The 25760-nt window shown below is 42.9% G+C and overlaps 1 protein-coding gene across 1 annotated transcript in view; it reads right to left on the reverse strand.

Annotated features, from left to right (window-relative positions):
* Window positions 1–1531: 1531 nt before the first annotated feature.
* The window catches only part of abcf1 (ATP binding cassette subfamily F member 1), a 54817-nt gene continuing 30588 nt past the window's right edge, over window positions 1532–25760 (reverse strand). Inside the window, exons 13-28 of the mRNA XM_062969583.1 lie at window positions 25439–25561; window positions 24649–24749; window positions 23855–23940; window positions 22919–23058; window positions 15838–15986; window positions 14709–14792; window positions 13785–13909; window positions 13050–13162; window positions 11959–12130; window positions 9751–9825; window positions 9388–9458; window positions 8307–8339; window positions 6711–6879; window positions 5420–5484; window positions 5058–5130; window positions 1532–2063 (exon numbers count right to left, since the gene is read on the reverse strand). Coding sequence (XP_062825653.1) covers window positions 1897–2063; window positions 5058–5130; window positions 5420–5484; window positions 6711–6879; window positions 8307–8339; window positions 9388–9458; window positions 9751–9825; window positions 11959–12130; window positions 13050–13162; window positions 13785–13909; window positions 14709–14792; window positions 15838–15986; window positions 22919–23058; window positions 23855–23940; window positions 24649–24749; window positions 25439–25561 — 1746 coding nt within the window. The 3' untranslated portion in view covers window positions 1532–1896. The remainder of the gene's footprint in view (window positions 2064–5057; window positions 5131–5419; window positions 5485–6710; window positions 6880–8306; window positions 8340–9387; window positions 9459–9750; window positions 9826–11958; window positions 12131–13049; window positions 13163–13784; window positions 13910–14708; window positions 14793–15837; window positions 15987–22918; window positions 23059–23854; window positions 23941–24648; window positions 24750–25438; window positions 25562–25760) is intronic.

A 25760-nucleotide genomic window follows, 5' to 3' on the forward strand; every position in this document is an offset into this window, starting at 1 on the left:
GATTGCTTTATATGCTGATTCCTCTGTTAAAGTGAGATTAGGTAATAGCGGGGCGGCCTCCAATGGAATAGCTTCAACTAGGGGTGTGAGACAGGGATGTCTGCTGGCACCGTTCTGTTTTAATTTTTATATAAATGATATTGTGGAATATTTGAAAATGAAAGAATGTCACGGTCCAAAGATTATGGATAGGGAATTAAATATTTTGATATACGCAGATGACGTAGTTCTGTTATCCACTACCCCTGTTGGGTTAAGGAGGTCTCTGCAAAAACTTAGCCATTACTGTGTTGAAAATGCCCTCACCATAAATAAAGAAATCAGTAAGAGCAGTTTAACAGTGGAATATGCTTCCTTGGCTTCTCCTCCACAGGTTTTCAAACAGGCTGGGTGACCATCTCTCAGGAGTGGTTGGAGTGTGTTTTCCTGCATGGCAGAGTGGAGTTGGACTCGGTCCAAATGACAGATTTGATATGATCTGTGGATAAATAGACATTCTTCGGGGAAGAATCATAGAATCATAGAATAGTAGAGTTGGAAGAGACCTCATGGGCTATCCAGTCCAACCCCCTGCCAAGAAGCAGGAAATCGCATTCAAAACAACATTCCACATTGCCATTTTCCCAGACATTCAAAAGAACTGGAAGTACCACTATGGCAGATAAAAAGAGCCATGCTTCTGTCAGATTCTCCTGGAACAGACTAAGCTATCTGCTGCCATCGGTTGTAAGACACACCCTAAGTTCAGTACCATCACAGGAAAAAATACTTAAGATACACCTGTGATTCAAAGACACACCCCATTTTCAGAGATGTTTATATAAGAAAAATAATTTGTCTTAGAACTAAAGAAAAAAAATACTTACTCATGGATAAGTTGATGAACATTTCTAGACCTGTACATGAGTATATAGTATATACCAGGCATGGGCAAACTTTGGCCCTCCAGGTGTTTTGGATTTCAACTCCCAAAATTCCTAACGGACTGCTTAACGGCCCCTTCTTTTTCCCTCTTAAGCCGAAGTTTGCCCATGCCTGGTATATACAGTAGAAAAGAGTTATTTGCTCAAAATTGAAACAAAGCAGCCCGCCACATTATTTCCATTCCATTCAACTCTGTCTACTGTGCTCCTCTGATGATTCTCCTAAGGTTTCTCTTTATGGTTTCTGTACTTCTCATTTGAGCATTCTGTGCAAAGCTTCGTTTTCCGAAAGTTAACATTTCGGGATCAGAGGATTAAAATTCCCCAGCCAATGCAGGCTGGAAAATGCTGGGGGTTTTGATCCATCAAAGCTCTGGCTTCTTCAGCTGCACAACATTTTATGCAGAAAATTTTAGAGCTAGAGAGGTTTTGAAAAGGAAACACTACCTCTGTCCAATGCACAGATCCTAAGTGAGAGCTTTACTGCTCAAGGGGGTAGCAGAGAAAATCACCCTGCTTGCTTGGCACTCACACTCTCGCTTAGGCAAATGGCTCCATTGCCACCTCAGGACTTTGCTCCAAAATAACAAGACTCAAGAGCCAAGATGTTGCATGAAAATGTCCTTCACATTTTAATTTAATATGGTTACATAACTCTGCTCCAGCGATTCCCAAAAAGAATGCTGGGGACTGGGAGAGGAAGGGGAGACCTGGAAAAGAGGCCCTTGGGGAAAGCGAGTCCTTCTGAGACATGCTCACAGTTCGTCAGCTCCCTCAATTCATTCTGGTTCTTCCGGATGGCATGGGTAGGAAGAGAGAACAGAAGAGGTATTGTTTTGCTCCTGGCACTTGCTCAATCCCTCCTCCTCCCTCCACCCCCAGCTGTCATAAATAAAGAGTCCTTCGCATAGAGCGAGTGTGTGGAACTTGTGCTGGAAAAATGGAAGGCGGTTTGGAAGGCTTCCTTCAACGTTCACTCTCGGGGCCGGCTGACGAGGACTTCGCCCAAGGCCTCCAGCACTTCCCGCTTGTAGTCTTCAAAGTCCCCATCTATCTGGTTGACCGACTGGTCCTCCACCACCCAGAGGTGGCAGTTGGTCTCTGTGATAAGCCGGGCATCATGGCTGACAACAATCACAGCTGGAAAATGAGTGAAGACAAACAGTTAGTATGGCACTCCTACCTCACTCCCCATCAGTAAACTGTCCACATTCCTGTATATGCCAGTAGAGCGTAATAGTTCTCCATGCAGAACTATGCTCCATCTGGCCATTCAGTGACACCACCCCAGAACAACTGTACAGTTGCTGAAGTGCCTACTACCCAAACCCATAACCATTTCATGCCAGTTGAGTTGTGGAAGATGGAACCAGAACCATAATTATGTCTCCATAACCAGAAGTGAAATGATTACATCATCTGGGGTCTTCCTTAGGTCACAGTGGATGATCAAGAAACAGCTTCCTAAGATCTACAGAAATACATGCAGGAACACCTCAGCAAGCGAGAGTCCAAAAGTGGCAGGCTAAAACCTGGAATCTCAATCAGTGGCTGATACAAGATGAGAAACTCCTCCCTGAGCACACAGAAAACCGGGGAACTTGGAAGGTGCTGAACAGACTGCTCTGGCACCACGAGATGCAGAGCTAAGCTTAAGAAATGGGGCTACAAAGTAGAATTCACAACATGCGAGCAGGGCCGGCCCCACTAATGCGGCAGCTGACGCCGCCGCCTCGGGCGCAGGCCCGGGGGGGGCGCCGTCAGGCTGGGCGGGAGGCGGGGCACCGCCCTGACGGTGCCCCGCCTCCCGCCCAGTGCGCCCTGGCCCGTCTGGCCTGCTAGAAAAGGCCAGACGGGCGAGCGGGAGTAGCGTGGGAGGCGGGGCCAGCTCTGACGCCGCTCCCCCCCCCCCGCCCAGCGTGCCTTGGCCCTGCCTCCCACGCAGCGTGGGAGGCGGGGCCAAGGCACGCTGGGCGGGGGGGGGGGGGAGCGGCGTCAGAGCTGGCCCCGCCTCCCACGCTACTCCCGCTCGCCCGTCTGGCCTTTTGTAGCAGGCCAGACTCAGCGGAGGTTTCTCCAGGCCGCGATTGCGGCCTGGAGGAACCTCCGCTGAGTCTGGCCTGCTACACAAGGCCAGACGGGCGAGCGGGGGTAACGTGGGAGGCGGGGCCAGCTCTGACGCCGCCCCCCCGCCCAGCGTGCCCTGGCCCCGCCTCCCACGTTGCGTGGGAGGCAGGGCCAAGGCACGCTGGGCGGGGGGGGGGGGAGCGGCGTCAGAGCTGGCCCCGCCTCCCACGTTACCCCCGCTCGCCCGTCTGGCCTTTTGTAGCAGGCCAGACTCAGCGGAGGTTCCTCCAGGCCGCAATCGCGGCCTGGAGAAACCTCCGCTGAGTCTGGCCTGCTACAAAAGGCCAGACGGGCGAGCGGGGGTAGCGTGGGAGGCGGGGCCAACTCTGGCCCCGCCCCCCCGCCCAGCGTGCCCTCGCCCCGCCTCCCACGCTGCGTGGGAGGCGGGGCCAGGGCACGGGGGGCGGGGCCAACTCTGGCCCCGCCCCCTCACTATTCGCCCTGGCCCCGCCTCCCACGCAGCGTGGGAGGCGGGGCCAGGGCACGCTGGGCGGGGCCAGGGCGCCGGTGGCGCTTTTCAGCACCCCCGCTTTACATCAAAAAATATCTCCGGCCGGCCCTGCATGCGAGTGTTGAGAAGAGCAAACTACAGATCACTTACTGCACTGCAGTCTGAGCCCTGCCACAAGCACAATGGAGGACCTTACAGTGACACCAGGGGCACTCGAAGTGGCCAGCTTCTGGTCACAGGAAATTTAGTATACGTAATGCCAAGTTTTTAACTTTGTGGTTTTTCTACACACTATAACTGTATTCTCAATTCACTTCTAATAAATAAATAAATGATAAATAGTGGATGATGTAATCATTTCACATCAAAACATAGATATTAAGATGACTAAAAATTAACAGAATGAGCAAACACAAATTTGGTACTATTAGGGCCCCTTTCCTTGTTGCTACAGAATAATCAGCGCGGTAGACTCCAACTCTCATCTGACAATCAAGCTCAGCTAATGGATAGGGATAATGGGAGCTGCAGTTCCAGGAAGTGCTAGGTTGTCTGTTTCTGTACTACTGAAGGAAAACCCTGACTATTATGTTTTTAAGGATGTAAGGCAAGAAGAATAAACACAGCTGATAGAATTTGGCACTGGTAATATTACCATGGAGGAATTTGGTTAGGGAGTGGCAGGTTTTGCTGTGTAAAAGGAGTCGTCTGCTTGTACTAGGCTACCAATGCATGCAAAAGGAACAAAAGGCTTGCCCTTCCCACCCACCATCACTATTTCTTCTACATGGTGTTTGTGAAATCGCACATGTGGTATTTCCTGTGCCTCCGCAGCCAGTTTTGGAATCTTCTAGAAAGGTCTTTGATACAAAATGGTGGTAGCCCCGCCCACATTCCCCATATAGTATATACGTAATAAATGGCAAAATTCAATGCCTCACATATATGTAAAAATACACCACATATCTAAAAATAACATACAACTGTGGATTAAAACCACTTATAAAACATTGGACATAGACATTAACCTTAAACATTGCACCAATCCTGAGGTTGTCATTTAAGTACTTCATTATTACTATCACACACTTAATGCCTGCTTGAATAGCCAAGTTTTAAGTTGTTTTCTGAATGCCAGGAGGGAGGGGGTCAATCTAATTTCTCTGGGGCGGAAATTCCACAGCCAAGGGGCCACCACCGAGAAGGCCCAGTCTTTAATCCTAATCAATTGCACCCGCGAGGGCAGCGGGACCGCAAGCAGAAACTCCTCAGCTGATCTTAGTGCTCCAAATGGCTCATAAAGGGAGATGTGTTCGGATAGGTAAGCTGACCAGAACTGTTTAGGGATTTATAGGCTAAAGCCAGAACTTTGACTTGTGCTTGGTAGCAGACTGGCAGCCAGTGGAGCTGATGCAACAAGGGGATTTGTATGCTCCCTGTATGCTGCTCCAGTAAGGAACCTGGCTGCTGCACGTTGGACTATTTGAAGCTTCCGAACAATCTTCAAAGGAGCGTGTTACAGTAGTTTATTCAAGATGTAACTGGCCTGTACTCACCCCCTTTGTATTCATTGATGGCATCTCCCAAAGCATCAATTGACTCAATATCCAGGTTATTTGTAGGTTCATCCTGGGGACGGGGAGTCAAAAAAAGGACAAAATGTACTCTAAGAAGAAAAGAACTTCTCTCACCCCTCATTGTTCTGTCGTGTTACAAGGACACACTTTGTAGGTGGCACATAGATCCTGTCATAGCAGACTGGACAACAGTAGGTAATGGCCCCTTCATTCAATCACTAAGACTCAAGAAACTGATTTGGATTTAGTTACTGTGTCGGTTAGGATTGTTAGAAACAGAACACTAGGAAGATCTGGAAAGCCAGGATTCCCACTTCTAATATCTAGATATTGTGACTCACCAAAATAAGCACGTCCGGCTCTCTACAAGCTAGTTCAGCAAATACCACACGGGCTTTCTGTCCCCCTATGGAAGAAGGGAAACAAACAGAGAACTAGGTGAAATTTCCTTCTTTCCTTAAAGCCGGGGAAAACAGGATTGTTATATGAGGGAAGCATAAAAGAGAAAAAGATGGGGGTCAAAGCTTCTTACCTTCACCTGAACAGCAGTCCCTTTTATTGCCTTTTCATGACTGAGAACCCCAGAGGCCACCCTCCTTCTCTCCAGTCTGGACCATGGGCATCCAAGACCTGGCATTCCCTTTCTCCCTAAGAGCCAGACTTTGGGGGCTGGCTCTACCATTAGGCAGAATGAAACAGTGGGCGCCTTTCACCACATGCAAAATCTCTTTTCTTGCTATTTGAATCCATTAATTCACACTCTACAGATTACAACATGAACAAATGGATTAACATTACAAGAAAAGAGATTCTACCTAAACATTAGGAACAACTTGGTTACCGGGCCAGCTAATACCTCCCAACAAAAAATTCCCCCAGGCAGGAAGCAGCCAGGCATTGAAGCTGCAAGGCCATTCAATGCTAATCAAGCTGGCTAATTGCAACATTCACACTTGCCTCCAGCAGACAAGGGTTCCTTCCCCCACCCTGGATATTACACAGATATATAAACCCCAATTGCCTAGTTTCCAACAGACCTCACAACCTCTGAAGATGCCTGCCATAGATGTGGGTGAAACATCAGGAGAAAATGCTTCTGGAATATGGCCATGCAGCCCGGAAAACTCACAGCAACCCAGTGATTCTGGTCATTAAAGCCTTTGACAACTGTGATACTATAAAGAACTGTTTGACGACCTTGGAGGGTTGTAGCCTCTCTACCCTTGGAGGTCTTTAAACACAGGTTGGATGGACATGTTTCAGGAGTGTTTTCGTTGTGTAATCCTGCACAGCAGAATTAAGTTGAAGTAAGACTCTTGTCCCTTCTATGAATCTAGAGAAGGGAGTGGGGAGCTGTATGTGCCAAGAGATCAAGTCTGCTCCCCCTTAAGGTAAGTTGCCACCCTCAAGTATCAGTAGAGGATGCTGTTCCATTTCTAGTGTTGAAGTAAACATTCAGTGATCCATCAGTCTCCACAGATGGAATTCAGGATTGTGGCAAGGGATGCTATTTTGTCCATCTTGAGCCAGTCTCTGCCTTTATGTAAGCTTAACCTTCCCACTGGGCCTTCCCTCTTCCCTTCCCCGACAGACAACCTCTTCCTTCACTCCCTCACTCCCAAGTTTTAGTACCAGAGAGTTTGCAGATCTGGATGGTGTGAGCGTGGCTTTCCAAGCCAAAACGCCCCAAGCATTTGCGAGCATCCTGGTAGGGCAGGTTGAAATTGCGCTGCAGGTACTCCGTCGCAGTCTCCTGCATGTTCAGCTGATCAGCATATTGCTGATTGAAAAAGCCAATTTTCTGTGGAGTAGAAGAAAAAGAGGAAGAAAATTTACCTCCTGTGATCTCCAATCTAAAAACATGCCCATGCACGGCACTGAGAGCTTCAAAAGCGACCCTTGCCATTGTGCCTTCTAAACCAAAGCCAGAATGTTGATGGGACACTACACTAGAGTAAAAATAGTTACACAAGTACAGCTGCACTTCCTTACAAGTTGCACAAGGATAGTCAATAGCAGGCATGGACAAACCTTGGTCCTTCAGGTGGACTTCAACTCCCACAATTCCTAACACTAGTCTTGCCCATTACAAATCATCATAAGCATGTCTAAGGGACTGCAGCTTATGCAGTTGATCCAATGCAATTTTGTGAATCAGCACCCAAACCAGGTCCCAAACCGATCAGGGCTTTGTAGGTGATTACCTGCACCTTGAATTGGGACCGGAAAGTGAACGGCAGCCAATGGAGCTCCTTAAACAGGGGGTTTGACCGCTCCCTGTAAGTTGCCCCAGTTAACAGTCTGGCTGCTGATCGTTCGACTAAGTGTAGTTTCCAGGCCGTCTTCAAGGGCAGCCCCACGTAGAGTGCATTGCAATAATCCATCCTGGAGGTAACTAAGGCATGGACCTCCATGGTCAAGTCCGACTTCACAAGGTAAGGTCGCAGTTGGTGCACAAGTTTCAATTGTGCAAAGGCCCTCCCGGCCACTGCCGACACCTGAGCATCAAGCGTCAGCATTGAATCCAGGAGGACCCCCAAACTGCGGACCTGTGTCTTCAGGGGAAGTGTGACCCTGTCGAGCACAGGTTGCCACCCAATACTCCGATCCGATGAGCGACTGACCTGGAGGACCTCTGTCTTGTCAGGATTAAGCTTCAGCTTGTTCGCCCTCATGGTCAAACCGTGGCCCTTCAACTCCCACGATTCCGAACAACCTACCTGCCTGGCAAGGGCAAACTTCGTTCCTCCAGGTGTTTTGGACTCAAACTCCCACAATTCCTAACAGCCATAGGCTGTTAGAAATTGTGGGAGTTGAAGTCCAAAACACCAGGAAGGTAAGTTTGCCCAATCCTAGTCTATAGTGCAGTCAATAATTTTGGATGAGGAAGAAATAGACTGCTGCACAAGAGGTGACCTCAAATCTCTGCTTCCCAGAAACATGGTATCCAACAAAACTAAGCTAGTAAAAACGAGATAAACTAGTGGATACCAACTTATTTGTCCCATGAAGTAAATCTCCTGGCCAAGAGAACTTACCAATGTGTGACTCTAAGATCTTCTCTATTGAGTTAGTTTGCCACCCTCAGCCACATGTCATGCATAGTCTTGAAATAATTCAACAGTCAACGGGGTCTAAATCCTTCCATTCTAACTCTTTTTTACAATCCTAGAGGTGAGCTCCCTCAAATTTGGCCTCTTTTCCTAACAGAAGGCCAATAATACTTACTAGTCTGTGATTTTTCCTCATTTCCCCTCTCGTCTAAAAAAGATGAGAAAAAAACAGGTGTTAGAATAGATTCACAATCCTTTGTGTGATTATAAGTGTCCTTACAACTTGATCCAGGCACCGGGAGAATCCGGGCCCAAAAAACAGCCTCCCAGAGTTAGGAAATGAATCAGAAAAATGAGGTATTTTATCAGTCATTAAGGTCCAAGGGGAATACCGCAGATTTAGTCTGACTAGAGCCAGCACCTTCCAGCTTTCCTTTTGCTGACAGGTGAATACATTTTTTATTTAATCGGCCTTATAATGTATAGCAGGAGATGGTTTTCGTAGCTTTTAATTTCTGCATGCTTTTCATTTATTTTAAAATGTACTATAGGGTTGTAATTGTTTTACATTGCATAATATATGTTTCTTACATTGTTTTATAAGATGTACCACTATGGGAGAAAGCAAATAAATAAATACTGGTACTTTTTTTTCAGTGTCAAGAGCAACTTGATCAACTCTTAGTCGCTTCTGGTGTGAGAGAATTGGCCATCTGGCAAGGACATTGCCCAGGGGACGCCCAAATGTTTGATGTTTTTTCATCCTGTGGGAGGCTTCTCTCATGTCCCTGTACAGGGAACTAGAGCTGACAGATGGGAGCTCACCCTGCTCCCTGGATTCCAACTGCCGACCTTTCGGTCAGCAGTTAGCCAGCACAAGGGTTTAACCCATTGTGCCCCTGGGGACGTCAAATAAATAATAAATGTACATAAATAAAATAAATGTTGGAATGCTCTAATTATTTTCTTCAATGCAGGAACCCCTCTACACTCTTGCCACATTTTCTCAGCCTGTGGTGCCAGATTTTATTTTAAAATAGTAATAATAAACAAGAGCATGTTTCTTTGTTTAACTGAAAAATACCTGAATATCAATAACATAAGTGAGGTTTGATTTGGGAGTACACCTGAAGAATGCTGGATAAGCAATATTCCAGGTCATATTGGGAGGGATATCAAACCTTAAAAAATGTTTTAGGAACAGAATAAAATGCTCAAAAGTGGTGAAAATGGGAAGTCAGACTCAACATACTTACCGGTGTGAGTTTCCCTGTTAGTAACAACAGCAGCGTACTCTTTCCCACACCATTGGGACCCACAATACAGACTGCAGGAAGATGGGAGAGCAGCAATATTAATACTGACATTCCAGAAGATTATCTTCACTCTGGAGAACTGACTTGACTGTCCATCAAAGAAAAGCTATGTCTCAGGCAAAACAGTTGTTGAAAGACTATAACAGAAATTACAAAGTCATCGCAGATAGAATATTTAAAAACCAGAACCCCAATATGGAATCACTCATAAGGAGACAAGAGATAAAAATGATACACACATGCAGGAGCCAGACATATATGTCCATTCCAATAAAAAATCTTCCATTATTTAAAATAACTTACTTCGAGACTCCATGTCAATGCCAAAGTCCAAATTTTTGAAAAGAGGTTTCTGCCCCTGATAAGTGAAGTCTACACCTGCAGAGGGAAGAAAAAAGGGGGAGAGAGGAGAAAAGAATATTAAGAATTATGAAGGCTGCATTTCTCCTTACAGTTACTGCATATAGGCAAAGAAGATTCCTATTTCTTTCAGGAAGCCCCGACCCTACTTCATGTGTTCCTTTCTTCACGTGAAAAGGAACAAGGAGAAAAGAAGTTCTCATTCACAACAGCCCTGATTTTCTAGTATTCTTGCTCATGGAATAGCTTCCAGACAAGCAGGACTAGTTGCAATAGCAAAGCGACAACAGAAAGGGGGAGGGATAGGCACCCCCCACTTTGTGTGTTGAATCGCTGGGTAAGTCACACTAAATAAAATTTCAGCCACAAAAGTAGTGTGTATATGCCATCTGTATATGAGAAAGATCAGATTATATGTGTATAAGTAGTGCATAGGTAAAATGTGTATGTATGTAGCAGACATAGTGCAAAACAAAGGGAATGGACATGAACAAGTCAGAGGGAAAGAGAAAATGTGTGTGTATGAGCGAGAGATGGAGCACACATGTGCTACTCTGGATTGGGGCTTCCAGATACATTTTAGCTGTTAAAATGTAGATGCAGAGAAGAAGAGAACAAAAAGAATACTATGAATCTCAGAAACCACTGATGGCCAAACATAGAACCTGTGACCACACAATGTCACTGCTGCCTGAGCCCTTCTCTCAAAAAAGATTTCATCGGGTGAGAGTAAGGATTTGAGAAATAAAAATCTTATATTGCCATGATATGTGCCATAATAATAATAAATAAAATAATAAACTTTATTTTTATCCCGCCCTATCTCCCCAAAGGGACTCAGATAGTTAGGACCTAGAAAAAACTAGAAAATTTGTCAAAAAAGAATTGGTTAAACAGGATATGGACAATAGCCCTATAAGAAAACTAGCAAAGGGTGTATTATGCATGGAAATGCATGGAAATCATTTGGTGGATTTAAACCACAAAATGTTCAAAAAGGATTGTGGATAAATAATTAGAAAACTAACAACAACAAAAACAACAAGAAGAAGTAAATGATGGAATTAGATTAAGTAGAAGTGAGGTAATAGAATTGACAGAGCTGTATTTTTATAATGCTTTATGAGTGATGGGTGTGGTGGGGAGATTTGGAATAGATTATGTGAGAAGACCATTGGATTATGTTTTACGTGCTTTGATTTAAAAAAGTAGAAAAAAAATATAAAGATGTGAATACATCTTTAAGTCCCCTTCGGGGTGAGAGGGGTGGAATATAAATATGGCAAAGAATAAATAAATAATAAATAATGCTGCATATACGTGCCCCACGGATGCCAGCTTGTTTCAGGATTGTGTGATGCCAACATCTTTCATGAGCAATTTGTCAGAAGAAGTAGATAAGAGGTGCAAACTGCACAGTCCACATCCTCTACATTTTGTCTGCATCCAAAAGTGGGCCATGAATCATGCACTGATCACTCCTACTATAATGAAAGCACGCCTCTGTTTGGAGTTGAACTTTGCCAAAAGAAAGGCAGAGATTGGGTTAGGCTCAAAAGTTCAGTTCTCAAGGACAAGGCACTTCTAAAGTATGCATGTGCAACAGAGACAGAGAAGGTGTGTCTGTGTTAATGGCTATATATACAGGCACTCCCCAAGTTACAGACATCTGACTTCCATCTGACTCATAGTTAAGAACGGGGGTGAGACAACAGAAGTCTACCCCTTGGAAGGGAAATTCACTCCTGGAAGAATTATCATGGGGAAAAGATATCTTCACTGAAGCTTTATCACTAATCCTTGTTTCCGCAACAAGCCATAATTTTCAAAATTAAATTGTCATAGCAAAAAAACCCCATAAAAATCATTACAGATGTGTCAACTTTCCCCTAAGCTATTCAAAACTGAAAAAAAAATGGCTGGAGCTACACTGTTCTGACTTACATAGAAATTCAACTTAAGAACAAAAGTACAGAACCTATCTTGTCCATAAACTGGGAATTGCCTGTACACTATCACAACCCTACCATCATTATCAAAGCAAATTAGCACTTTTCTAAGATAAGCATGGCTCTTTAGACATTCTTCCATTCACAGCAGAACACCCCACAGAAACAGCCACATGTTCTCTATGCAACCACTGATCCGTACCATGCAAGCCCAGAATGGGAGGGCTGAGGGGTGGCGGGTTTGGAAAAGTGAACTTCACAGTATATTCCTTTGGCCGCTTTAGGAGCTCGGGAGCCTCATTGGCCTCTTCGTCTGGGTTCTTCTTGCGACATTTCTGCTGCTTGCGAGTCAGGGCTTCCTTGGTCTGCTTTTCCTGGAGATGACCAGAAGAAAACACAATTTAATTTTATCGAAATATTAATATCCTGCCCGGCAACACAGAATCTCAGGCCAGCATATATAACATGAGTTGAAAACAGGAAAAATAATTTAAATTCACTCAAAGCACTTTAACCATTTGACAATTTTAAATAAGAGGGTTTAAAAACCAGGCATGGGCAAACTTCGGTTCTCTGAGTGTTTTGGACTTCAACTGCCACAATTCCTAACAGCCGTTTTAAACTCATGCACATAGTTTAAACACACATGTACACACAAAATGCAGGTTTTGATTAAATCAATGAAGAACTGGTAACATTTCGTATTTAAAAAATCATCTTCTAAGTTGGTGTCACAACGAGACCACCATTAGGACCAACTATACCTTTAAGGGGAAGTTATCTAAAACCCCAGCACAGAAGGCTTCTTATCCACTCAGAGTACATATATTGTCCCCACCAGCAGGATACAAACAACAGATCCTGGGATTACAGAGCACTGAGGCATAGCAATTAAAGTGGTGCCAAACTGCATGAATTCAACAGTCAAGATGCAGCCAAAGAACCACAGATGTGTTAATGTGATTAAACTTGGCTTCTGCAGAAATTTTGAAAAAAATTAATTATCTTATTTCCCTAAATCTTGGAAAACAATGCATGACCTTGGAGGCATCTACGGATAACGCTGGCCTTTGGCTTAGAAATGGAGATGAGCACCACCGCCCAGAGTCGGACAAGACTAGACTTAATGTTAGGGGAAAACTTTTACCTTTACTAGGAAAACATTTAAAAAAACCAACAGATTTACTTAAACCAACAAGTGACCTATAAACCATCAAGTGATACAACCACACAACACTTTTTCCCCCTCTGTAGTGGTAGATCTCATAAACAGAACATAAAGTAGGAACTTACTGCCTGCTTTGTAGACTTTCCTCCAGCCTTGAGGTCTTTCAGCTTCTTCTCCTGTTTCTCATACTGCTTTAGCAGTTCCTTCTGTTTCTGCTGATACATCTTCTTGAAAGTCACTGAAGAGAGAGAAAAGGACAAATCTTGATACAAAACCTGCTCTCAACTTATACTTGGTTACACCTGGGGTTTATTGCGACCCCGTGAATTTCACAGGATGTTTTTAGGCAAAAAGTACTCAAGAGGCAGCTTGCCCATGCCTTCCACTGAATCTAGTCTACAGCACCTGGTATTCTCTGGTGTCTTATCCAAGTACTGACCAAATCTGAACCTGCTTAGATTCCAAGATCCAATAGGATCTGATGCCTTCAAGGTATTTAGCCAGAACATGGCAATATTTTCTCACCCACATTTAAACAGTCTTCAGCATAAATCAATTCCGGAACTGTCAACACATTTAAAAGTTGAGTTATTGCACTTTGGCATTTATACAAATATACCAATGAAGAGGCTGCCCCCCTCCCCCCGCCCAGGCCATCAAGTGTATCAATAAAATTGCAAGATTCAAATCTAGTGTTCACAAGAAATGCCTAAATTTTGCACAAAGGTGTTTGTAGTAGCGTACAAGCATCCTAGCTGCCGTATGTTCATGATGTCACACCTTATCCCAAAAAGTATTCGCAACTACATTAGTCCTAAAATCCTACATGTTTCCTCCGACCTGAATTCAGGACAACTTACTGTAATTTCCTCGGTAGTAAAAGAGCTTCTGCATGTCCAGGTGGATGATATCTGTGCAGACATCATCCAAGAAGCCCTGGTCGTGGGAAACAATCAGAAGGGTCTTTTTCCATGTCTGGAGATAACTGTAATGAAGCAAAGGAAGAAAATGGAGAATCAACACTCTTCCCTGTCAACCTGCTAATTTGACATTTACTTACATATAGATATAATCAAGAATTTGGAGGCAAGCCTCTAAAATCAAACATGTCAAACTCAAGGCCCGCAGGCTGAATGTGGCCCACCATGTCATGTTATGTGCCCCCCAGATGCTGAACTACAACTCCTGTATTTCTCATAATTAGATTTCATGAGTAGAGCAGATGGAAGTTATGATACAGTAACATCTGGAAGGCAGCAGTTTGTTCTGTTCAGTCAGGAAAATGTGCTTTGAATTGAGATACAAGGTTTGTGGATAATGTCTGACTTAAAAGGTCCTTTAACCTTTTCCCAAACTCAAAGCCACAAGTGCTGATGGGTTGCAATTCTCATTATCCCCAGTTCACATAGGTTTCACCTGAGTTTTATTTCAAAACCAGAGAATAAATTCCACCCCATTCTCATTTTAATTGCCAATGTACCATGAATGACCAGAATTTAGATATGTGAATACCAAGCCTATGATGAATAGCGAATTTATTTGCAAAACCTTTCAGACACACACTGCAAAATAAGAATGGCACAGAGCAGAGCAAAGTGCAAAGTGCAGTCTTCCTCCAGATAGGTGTTCTTGGACTGCAACTTCCATCAACCCTTGCTAGTTTGACCAATCACAACAACACAGTCAATGGTGAGGGCTGACAGATTCCCACAAGTGTTTTAAAGAGCCACATGGCCACAGTAACCAGTCCATTCTTGCCCAAAGATTCCTTGTCAAACACTTACTTGTTAAGCCAGATGACGGCATTGAGATCCAAATGGTTGGTGGGCTCATCCAGCATCAGTAACGTAGGCTCCATAAACAGTGCTCTGAAAAGGAACAGCAATTAGTCAAGGACCTTTGGAATGTTGCATAACCCCTGTTACTTTGGATGAATGAGCAAGGAAATAAGTTAACTGTCAAGGATTCAAAAAATGACACCGGTTTTCCCCTATCAGCTTTAGTTTTTGTGATATGAGACATATGCCATCCACCAGTATTGTCCAAAACAAATCATCATTACCATGTCTAAGAGACTAGAGCTGATGTGGTCTATCCAATGCAATTTTCTGAATCAGCACCCCAAATAACCCTAGGAACAAGCTTTAAAACAAGATCAAGAAAAAAATTGGTTGGGCTGGGTTATCAGTTGATTAGAAACACCTGGGCATTCCTTCATTTAAATCAGGCATAGGAAAACTTTGACTTTCCAGGTGTTTTGGATTCCAACTTCCACAATTCTGGGAGTTGAAGTCCAAAACACCTGGAGAGCCAAAGTTTGCCCATGTCTGATTTAAAGGCTAATAAGAGGTGACTGCTTGCTTCTAGAAGACAAGAGAAGAAAAGACAAGACAAGACAGTCTAACAATAGGCACATCCAAGTCACCAATCCATCCTATGGAGAGTTTTTGGTTATAATATCCAAACCACTAAGAGTAGTGGGGGATCTACCACTGTTGAGCCAACTTTGCTACTACTTTACTTTGCTTCCAAAACATGGGGATAGCAAGAGACACGTAGACATCACCCAGCTCATGTTGTCAGGAAGAATACCACTTGTCACACCAAACCAGTTCCCCACTCAATGTATGTATTCATATGGCATGCGACCTTGAGCAAACCAATTTCATCAGATTGCAAGTAACGAAAGCAAGTTCAGGCCTGAGTCATACCAGGGAATTTCAGAGATCTCAAGGTAAGGCTAAGGAGAGATTTCTCCCTGGAATCTTGAAGAACAAGGACTACCAGTCAGTTGACAATTCTGTTTGATTGACAAATAATCTGACTCAGTACAAGGCAACTTCCTATGAATAACTTTCCCTTGCATACCATTCTGCATACTAAAGTTCTCTATCTGTAATCTCATAAAACTACCTGGCAAGGGACACTCTCATGCGCCAGCCTCCAGAGAATTTCTTGGTCTGTCGATTCTGCATCTCAGGATTGAAGCCCAAACCAGCCAGGATCCTCCGAGCTTTGGCCTCTGCTGCTGCTGCTCCTGTAGCCCGTAGTTCTTCATAGACCTGGTGACAAAGCACAGAGAATGCCTATGGTAAAAGACTATCAACAAAAATGTGGTTATGTATAAAATGCTGGAGATCCACTATTCCAGATGAAAATATACAGAGGATAAATAAGATCATAAGACAAGGGGATTCCTAGAAGAACAATAACAACAATAATGGCTAAACAAAAACAGTACTCCTTACTGTTGAATAGCTTGCAGCAACATTTGTCTCCTAGAGAAGGAAAACCGCTCTAAAATGTCTTACTAATGAACCAGAACTTGTGTTCCATGCCTCCAAGCAATTTTGCAAATGGTGCACTCCATTCTTATCCTTCTATCTCCTTTTTGTCTTTCCCAGTTCTTTCCTTGACATTTCCTAAACATGAAAGTCTGTCAACATTAATGTATCTGTGCCCTCAGCAATAGTTATACTCCAGTGAGACAACTGAGAGGATTCAACATCAGAAAAGTATTTATTTATTTATTTACAGTATTTATATTCCGCCCTTCTCACCCCGAAGGGGACTCAGGGCGGATCACATTATAACACACATAGGGCAAACATTCAATGCCCATAAACACATCAAACAGAGACTGAGAGACACACGCAGAGGCAAGTTAACCTTCTTCTGAGGGGATGTTCGATTCTGGCCACAGGGGGGAGCAGCTGCTTCATCATCCACACTGATGGCACTTCCTCATTCCAGGTCGTAAATTAGTTAATCTTGCCTCCCCACTTTATAAGTGGTACTGTCAGAGACAGAACGCCAGCAAGTAAAACAAAACTCAGTTTATTGAGGTTACAGAACCAAAAACGCCCGTAAAAGACAAAGAACAGGGCAAACACTTGACTTCAGTGTGATAAGTAACAAAAAACAGCTCAGTTTGAGCTTAAACGGTTCAAAGGAATAAACCGGGTTAAACAGAAGTATAATCCGGATTAAATAAAAGAGCTTACTTCAGCCTGGCAAACAAAGCAAACAAAGGAGAAACAGCAGGAGACAAACGTAAACAACAGACTGGTGGCAGATTCCTCTCTGCTACTCAGACACAGCAGGGGAATAAACCAGGCTTGTTTATTCCTTCCTGCAGCAAGCGAAAAGAGTGGTCGTAGACAGGATCCAGTTTAGGGTTCAGCGGCCAACGAAATCCAGGTCCAGGCACAGTAGTCAGGGTAACGGCAGTCAGCAGGGTCCCGATCCGGTCCAGAGGTCTACAGCCAAGCGAAGTCGTCAAGGAATCCAAAGGTCTCACCGATAGTCAGCAGACGGGATAATCGAAGTCAGTCAGTCCAGCGTCAATTCAGTGCGAGAAGGTATTGCCCGTCAAAAAGACGACGGAGTTCAAGCTATCGAGATTAAACACAAGTTGCACAGAGAAAAACCCCACACAGTTCCTCCCTCCGTCTATGCCCAGTGTCCTTGGTAAACTTACGTATCCAGTAATGAATCACACCCGTCTTCAGGAAGTTCCCAAACAAAAGCCCAAGCGTCCGTCCAGATTACCTTGCCCAACGCAATTAGACATTGGTCCCAAACCCCATTTTATCCCAGTTCAAGCTCATCATCGCTGTCAGCTGCCATCCCAATTCCAGACGCCCCAACATCATCATCCTCATCAGAGCTTAAGCACCTTTGACTACGCCCCACGGCATCCCCAGCTGTGGATCCCGCTCCATCCCTCCAGCCAGTCCATGGGTCTGATCCTGCAACCCGCCAATCACCTCCCATGCTTTCATTGCCTGTTTCCCCAACACCCAAATCCTCCCTCACACAAGTCCATTCCATGTCATCCTCCTCCGAGCTGGCAATCTCTTCCTCCAAACCCTGAGAAAAACCCTCAAAGGAGTCCTCATCTGTCGGATCTGTAAACAAATCCCGGAGCCGCTTCCTTTCACGCTCCTCGAAGGAGTCTGACTCTCGAGGAGTCTTATGACCCCTTCTTCTATTACCGGAGCCCGAAGGCTCAACCATAACAGGTACCTTATCTCCTACTTGATAGATGCAACTATCTTTCGGGTTGCTAGGTCAGCAACGAGCAGGGGCTATTTTTTATTTTTAATTGACGGGTGCTCACCCCGCCACGGGCTGGCCTCGAACTCATGACCTCATGGTCAGAGTGATTTAAGGCAGCTGCTCAACAGCTGCGCCACAGCCCGGCCCCTTCATAGTAATTTCAGTGGCAGGGCAGTCTAGACAAGCCTCAGATTTGAACAAATAACAAAGATAAGGCTGATAGTTTGAAGACTGAAAGGCACCTTCACTTTTGATACAGAGGCAAGAATAAGACTGAGATGAAAAAGAGTTATTTCTTTTATTCTTGTGAGCCTATCATTTGGGACTGGGTTGTCTCTATGGTTTTTGCTAATTGACTTAAAGTAGAAAAGAGTGAAGGATTTGTTATTTATGGTGTAAGTCATTTATCTTCTATTTAAAGGCAGATTGCTTTTTATAAGTATCTTGTGTTTTTAGAAACAAAGGTCTAAGATAAAGAGATTACCTGGGATAATGTTGTCTCTAGCCTGGTTTATGAAGGGTCTCCTGTGCCTCCAGGTTCTTGGGGAGGATTGGCCATTCAATCTGCTAAATCTCTATTTAGAACCTGTCTCATTTCATAACATTTCCCACACCTCATATGTAAGGATCGTTTCAATTTGCTCTCCTTGCAGTTAATAAGGAAGAACTATGACGCATCCATTTTCTTGGCCTATGGTGAAACTGATACTCAAGGTACTGAAATCGAAACCCCCACCATCCTTTCTTAGTACTGCATTCTCATAGCAAGAGTTCCACCTGGCAATCTAAACAGTATAAGCTGAGCCACGTTGGATCAGACCAAAGGCCCATCAATGCCCAGCGTTCTGTTTACAGTAGCTGGTTGTTGTTCACAGGAAGCTCACCAGCAGGACATTAATGCAGCTGCATCCTGCATCTCATATTCCTCAGCACAAAAGCATAGTGACTCTGAGACGGAAAATGGTATACAGCATCTGACAAGTCACCATTGATGGTCTCAACTTTTATTAATACGTCCCAGTCCCCATTTTTTTAAGGCCATACAAGTTGGCAGCCATACTGAGGTCTTGTGGCATTAATTCCACAGCTGGACTCTTTGTTGCTTCATGGTCAAGCAAGGATCCCAGTCTTCTAGTCCAGCATGTAAAATACTATACAACACTGTCTCCCTGGACTATGCACCAGGCAAAAAAGTCCTGCCTTATATCTGACCTAAAATCTTCCACAATTCAGCTTTAAAAGATGGCCCTGAGCTCTAGCACAACCAAATAAAAAGAGAAAAACTTATCTCTGACTGCTTTCTCCAATTCATTTATACGATTATATGACCTTTTAAGAAGTCTCACCATAATTCCCTTTTTCTTTTTCTATGCTAAACAAACCGGAATATTGTAACTTTCACTCACACAGGAGTTGCTCTGATTCCTTCATTGTTTAAAGCTATTTAAAAAAGAAATTCCATTTATGAGAAATTCAAAAAAGACCTAGATTCAGAAGAAAGATCAGCAGACCAAGGAGAAAGAGAATATCCAAGAAAGCAAGAAGAGATGGCAGCCTCAATAGATCCTGATTAAGGAAGACGCTCAACAGGTCCCTCCACATGATGAAGAAGAATTGGATGATCATCTACTATCACAGGAATGACAACCCAAAGATACTTTCGTTAAATCAAAATGGACTAAATTTTCTAAACAAGAGGAGAAGGGTTTTTCATTATTTGCAATTACCAGAAACAAGAAAAAAATTCCAGTCAAGATTTATGGATAATGAAAAAGATGGATCTGGGAGAAAAGGACAGATCAGGTTTATACAATCACCAGACCCTCCCAAATTTGAAAAAGAAATCCAATACTCTAATAATCTGGTTTTGGCTATTAATAATTAGTAGCATCATTTAGCTACTAATTAAACAAGCATGGCAGCATTTTATTGACTTTTTAAAAGAAGAGAAAAAAATGAAACATTGGGTTTTACATGATAATAAGAGATAATCACCATTACAGACATGTTAAGATTAACAAGAAAAGAAAAAAGGGAGTTGGTGATAAGAATAGCAGGATCCCCAATGATATCGAAGGGATCCTGAAAAGTTAATCTACCAGAAGTAAGAAAACACAAGACAAAAAAGGTAGATATTTTGATTATGAAGAAGGGGAGTGTTAGGGGAGAAAGTGTTAGATAGGGCTTTTGATTTTCTCAACTTCTATGTTTCTACATGCTCTATACATACTTTTCTATTTGTTCAGCCCTCACACAATCTATTTATTTGGGAGGTGTCTGTGATACAGGGAACAGACCGAATGCTACACATTTGAAGTAAAAACAACAATTTATTAAGTAACAGATCTCAACCTTCCTCTCCTTCAGAGTTTTACTGCCAGTCTTTGTGAAGAGAGTTAAAGTCCTTGAACCACAACTTTAATACAACTTCAATTGGATCTCAATCTGTTATATCTCCGACGTCACTTTACTTATATAGCTTTGATGTAACTTCTATGATTTGTGTGGCTTCGACAAGACTTGTGTAACTTGGATGTGACTTATGTAACTTGTGTGGTTTCAATGTGAAGTTCTATTTTGTGGTTTTTCCACCTTCCTTACGCTTGACAGTCCTGTCAGAGTATTTGCAGCACAACAGTAGTTGGATGGAAACAGTGGAGCGCAGAACGAAGAGACACTCAGAGACGTTGGTAAAACTATTTACAAAGTTTTACTGTATGCAACAGTAATCAACACAAACAGACTTGCAGACGACAGATGAACACAGGACTGTTCTGTTCTCCAACAGAACTTGACTCGAACTTTAGGCAGACAGAACTCAACTGAACTGACGCAATCGGTATGCACAAACACTTGTGTCTGGATACTCCCTAGTTCCAGCCACACATCAAGGTCATCATAGCTTCTTGGCAATTAACTCTTTCCACACTATGCTATATTCTGGATGATGCAATCAGTTGCAATACAAGCATGGCACAAATTGCATTTAAACACTATCAATACACAAATTAGTGCTATGTCCTAGCACTAAACGAAACATGCAGAATAATCACAGGATGCCTTAAACCTACACCTGTTGATAAACTCTACAAGTTAGCTGGCATTGCCCCTCCTGATGTGCGATGGGAAGTTGCTGCTAACTGTGAGAGAAATAAGGTTGAACATTGTGAAAGCCACCCACTGCATGACTATCAGCCTCCTCCCAGTAGACTCAAATCAAGGAAGGGCTTCATGAGAACCACCACTCCTCTTGATGTTCCTCCAGCAACAGCAAGGGTGTCCCTCTGGGCAGCTAAACCTGGCAATTCTAACTGGATGGCCCCCCATGAGGGTCTTCCTCCAGGGGCAAACCAAGAATGGGCAACTTGGAAGTCCCTGAACAGACTCAGAAGCGGAGTGGGCAGATCTAAAGACAACTTGGCAAGGTGGCACTACCTGGAGGAATCCTCCACCTTGTGTGACTGTGGAGCAGAACAAACAACTCCGCATATGTATGCTTGCCCACAATGTCCTGCCTCATGCACGGAGGAGGAATTGTGTAAAGCTACGGACAATGCGGTTGCTGTTGCCCGCTTCTGGTCTAAAACTATTTAGTTGTTTGTGATTTCCTCTATTTTTTTCCATCATTTTAAAATGTATTTGTTATGCAATGCTTTTGACACGAAATAAAAATAAAATACACAAATCCCACATTAACAAGTCCAATACCACACTACCTGACTCCCCAAGGAGCTAGAAAGGACTTGGCTAAGGCTCTGCCCCTGAGAGGAGTCTTAAAGAGACAGGGTGAGGGAGGTTTCAAATACAAGAAGGAAGAGGCTATCTAGACTAACCCAACAAACTATACATAAAAATGCTAATTTCCTCTAACTAAAGGAAGACTTAACAGGAGTAAAATGTGAAAAATCTTGTGGAAGCATGACACTATTCCTTTGTTTTAGATGAGGTAAGAAATTATTTTTTCTTCTTTTTAAAAGACAATGTAGTAACTTTTTATGTATTAGATGGAAGCCAATAATATAAGACGTTTAAAAAGTGCCTATTCTATATCTATTCCTGTACCCCTCCCTATTTATCACATCTTATTAAATTATATTAAAAAAGAGCCTATATTGTATTTTAATCTTCACATACCATCTAGAAAGCTTGACACCAAAAAGACTGGGATGAGATTGACAGAAACGAAGAAAAGAGACAGTTGAATTGATTGGCCTCTTTAACTGATCATGTATCACTAAGTAAGATTACATTCAATTCAAGGACATTGACAAGCTGGAACGTGTCCAGAGAAGGACAGCCAAAACGATCAAAGGTTTGGAAGGCAAGCCCTATGAGGAATAGCTGAGGAAACTGGATATGTTTAGCTTGGAGAAAAGAAGGCTGAGAGGGGACATGCCAGTCATGTTTAAATATTTGAAAGGCTGTGACATTGTTTTCTGCTGCTCTGAAGATTAGGACACAGAGCAATGGATCCAAATTGCAGGGAAAGAGATTGCAGGGGGTTGGACTGGATGGCACTTGTGGTCTCTTCCAACTCTATGATTCTATGTTGGAATAATTAGGACAAGTGAACTTATGGCTCACCAGATACCATTTGCACTTGATTGATAGTAAGAAATAAATGCAATAGTGGCTGTTCAGGATCCGAAGGGCTAGGGGCAGCAAACCAGAAGTTTAATCAACCCCTTAGAAGACAGGTGGATACATACATAAATTGTAATAATAAAATATATGGGGACACAACCTATCTCATGGAGGTCATTCATTTATATTTTAAAAAATATATGCTGTATTGCTTATTTCACATAGATTCAAAGGTTTTTCATTACGGTCATGCGATACACCCACACACTACGTCTGAAACACAAATGTGACACAACACAGTTTGGAAAGCTCTGGTTTGGAACAACCACAGACTAGCAAAACCACACACCTTCTCCAGCCGTTCTGCAGCACCGTCGTCCCCTTTCTCCAGCAGGGTCTGCAGTCGCTTCTCCTCGGCCAGCAACTTCAGCCTCTTGGTGTCGGCCTTAAGGACAGCTTGCACAGCAGGGGTCTCGTCTGCAATCACCTCTGTAAGGACAAAGACAAACCACACTGAGAGGCAAGTCTTGGAATCAAACGGCAGGGTCTTATGGTATTTTGTGGTGAACTTTTAAGACAATTTCATAGTGAATTTTTAAAAAAATCTTTAGTTCTGAACTGAGTGTCCAAAGATACTGCTTCACAGAAAACACAATGAATTGTAATCTTGTTCCTATGACAGCAGATGCATCTTAAAAATAAAGTGACTGAACCCTGGGTTCAAATCCCACGCCTCAGAGTATTATTCTGTTGTCTTGGGCAAGCCACACTCTCAGCCCTGTCATCTGGGATATGGCAGAAATAATGCTGCCAACCTTCAACCTGCAAAATTGCTGTCGGAGTCATAAAAAGGTAATGCATTTTGAAGTGAACAGAACATCTAAAGACATGCATATAGTATTTACCATTTAATATTATTTATTTTAGATTGTTATCCAAACGATTTTCCAGCAAAGATGTGAAACAGGGGCTGCCAATCAGGACAGGCAGTACTGATAACAATAGGCCACAGGGTCTTCTAAGTATAAAGTAAATTAAAGAAGTTTTGAAAACTGAGTCAGGGTTGGCATGGGTTGTTTTATGTATTTTAAATAGATTTTAATAGTTTTAACTGTTTACTTTTGAATAATGTTTGGTCTAATTTATAGTCTTTTAGTTGTATATTTTATATTGCATTGTTTTAGCACTGTTTGTCTGTGTTAAGAGAATAGTGGCATATACAAAATAATAATAATAACACCACCAACAAAAATAAAAATTCCATCCTACACCACCACTACTTTACCTTGTTCACAAAGCAATACATCAATGTTGGGAGGGATGCTCAGGGCCCGGTTGGCAATATGCTTCAACAAAGTGGTCTTGCCTTTCCTGAAAAGAAACAGGAGGGGATTTTTTCAGTGGTGGTGCACATACAACAGGCCTGGACAGCTGAGGCTCTCCAGATGTTTGGGAATCCAACTCCCAGAAGCTCTAGCCAGATTGTCTAATGGTCATAAATTTTAGGAGCGGAAGTATTTCATGGAAAAATGTGTTAATATTTACTCTCAAGCAAGCTGTGCTTTATGGCAACCCATTAAATGAGACACCTCAATTGGCAACTGTTCTGGCTTCCTTTATTAATTTGATCCAACTGTAGTGACGTTTCCCTCTTTTCCTACTGCATTCTGCTTTGCTGAGTATTACGATCTTTATAATGAATGTATTTGTGTCATCTCATTATATGTTCAAAGTATGATACCATCAGTTTCGTCTTTTTGGTTTCTAGAAATAGTTCTGACTTAATCTGCTTTGGGATCCATTCATCTGTCTTTATGGCAGTTAGTGGTATCAGGAAAACTTTATTCTACCATCCTATTTCAAATGAATTAAATCTCTATTTTTTCCTCCTTTTTCATTGGCAACTTTTTATATTCATACACAGAAATTGGGAATACAATGGCATGGATGTTCACACAAACAGTAAAAATATCAACATCCCCCTGAAACACCTATCTTCTGCCCTGATGTTGGAACTAATAACATTTTGAGTGAGTCAACAAAGAAGTGGACCTTCACATCCCCATCATTAGATCTTACCCATTTGGCCCCACTAGACCATATCGTCGTCCAGCCACAATATATAAGTCTGCGTTGACAAACAGCTCTTTGCCATGAGCTGAGATGCTGAACTTCTCCAGCTGCAATAGAAGGTATAGAATATTAGAAATTTTCTCTTGTTTATAAGTGACTGCATCGCTTCTTAATTCTGCTACTTCATCTATGTAATTTTGATACCTTATTTTATCACTTTCACTGTTTCACTGTCACATAGTTCCCTGCTATCTTGAGATTGAATATGAAACTTCTCTTTCCTGAACCCCTGGAGAATTCATTCCAATCAGAGTAGAAAATATGGCTCTAGGAAGATTGTATCCGATAATCAAGGGAGCTAGTTTTGAAGCTCTCAGAGTCTCTCATAACCTCTCTGATTAACATTGCTGAATTGGACCTAAAAACTTGCACATGTGAACTGCTTACTCTGAGCAATAGCTCATTCCCAAGATTGTTTCACTTTTCTCCTTAGTTGTACACCCAAAGTGAGAATGAAATGAGATTTATTTATTTATTTATCATTTAAACGTATATGCCGCCACTCCTCTAGGGCTTGGGGCGGCTTACAAGAAAGGCTAAAATCTAACAATATAAAAGCATCTTTAAAATATCTTTTTAAAAAAACATCTTAAAAACACTCTCCCAGGGCTTGGAGTGGCTTACAAAAACAAGCTAAACATAAACCATAAAAAGGACAGAACAAAAGACTTGAATTAATTCAGACAATGTCAGTTTAGAGGAGCAAAATGGAAGGCATGGAGGGAGATCGTGGTACCTTAATGTCGGAGGCATTTTCCAGCATGGCCTGACGCGAGGAGAGTTCAGCCTGTGACACTGAAAAATCATTCTCTGCTGCACTGGCTGCTTTCAGGGAGGCCACCTGCCGCTCAAACTCTTGCTGTGGAAGCAAACAGAAGCCTGACTGTGACATATCAACCAATTCAAGAAAACCCATTTTCTTTTTCCTGCTATCCTTTGTCTGCTGTCATTCATCTGCTTTTCTTTATCTAGCACAATATTTACTCATTGTGGATTTTGCTACTGATACAAACCTAGGCATTTTAATTAGGTACACTTCATGCATCATGTTTCTCACC

This window comes from Anolis carolinensis, chromosome 2 (genome assembly GCF_035594765.1).
Source record: "Anolis carolinensis isolate JA03-04 chromosome 2, rAnoCar3.1.pri, whole genome shotgun sequence".
NCBI classification, from domain to species: Eukaryota; Metazoa; Chordata; class Lepidosauria; order Squamata; family Dactyloidae; genus Anolis; species Anolis carolinensis.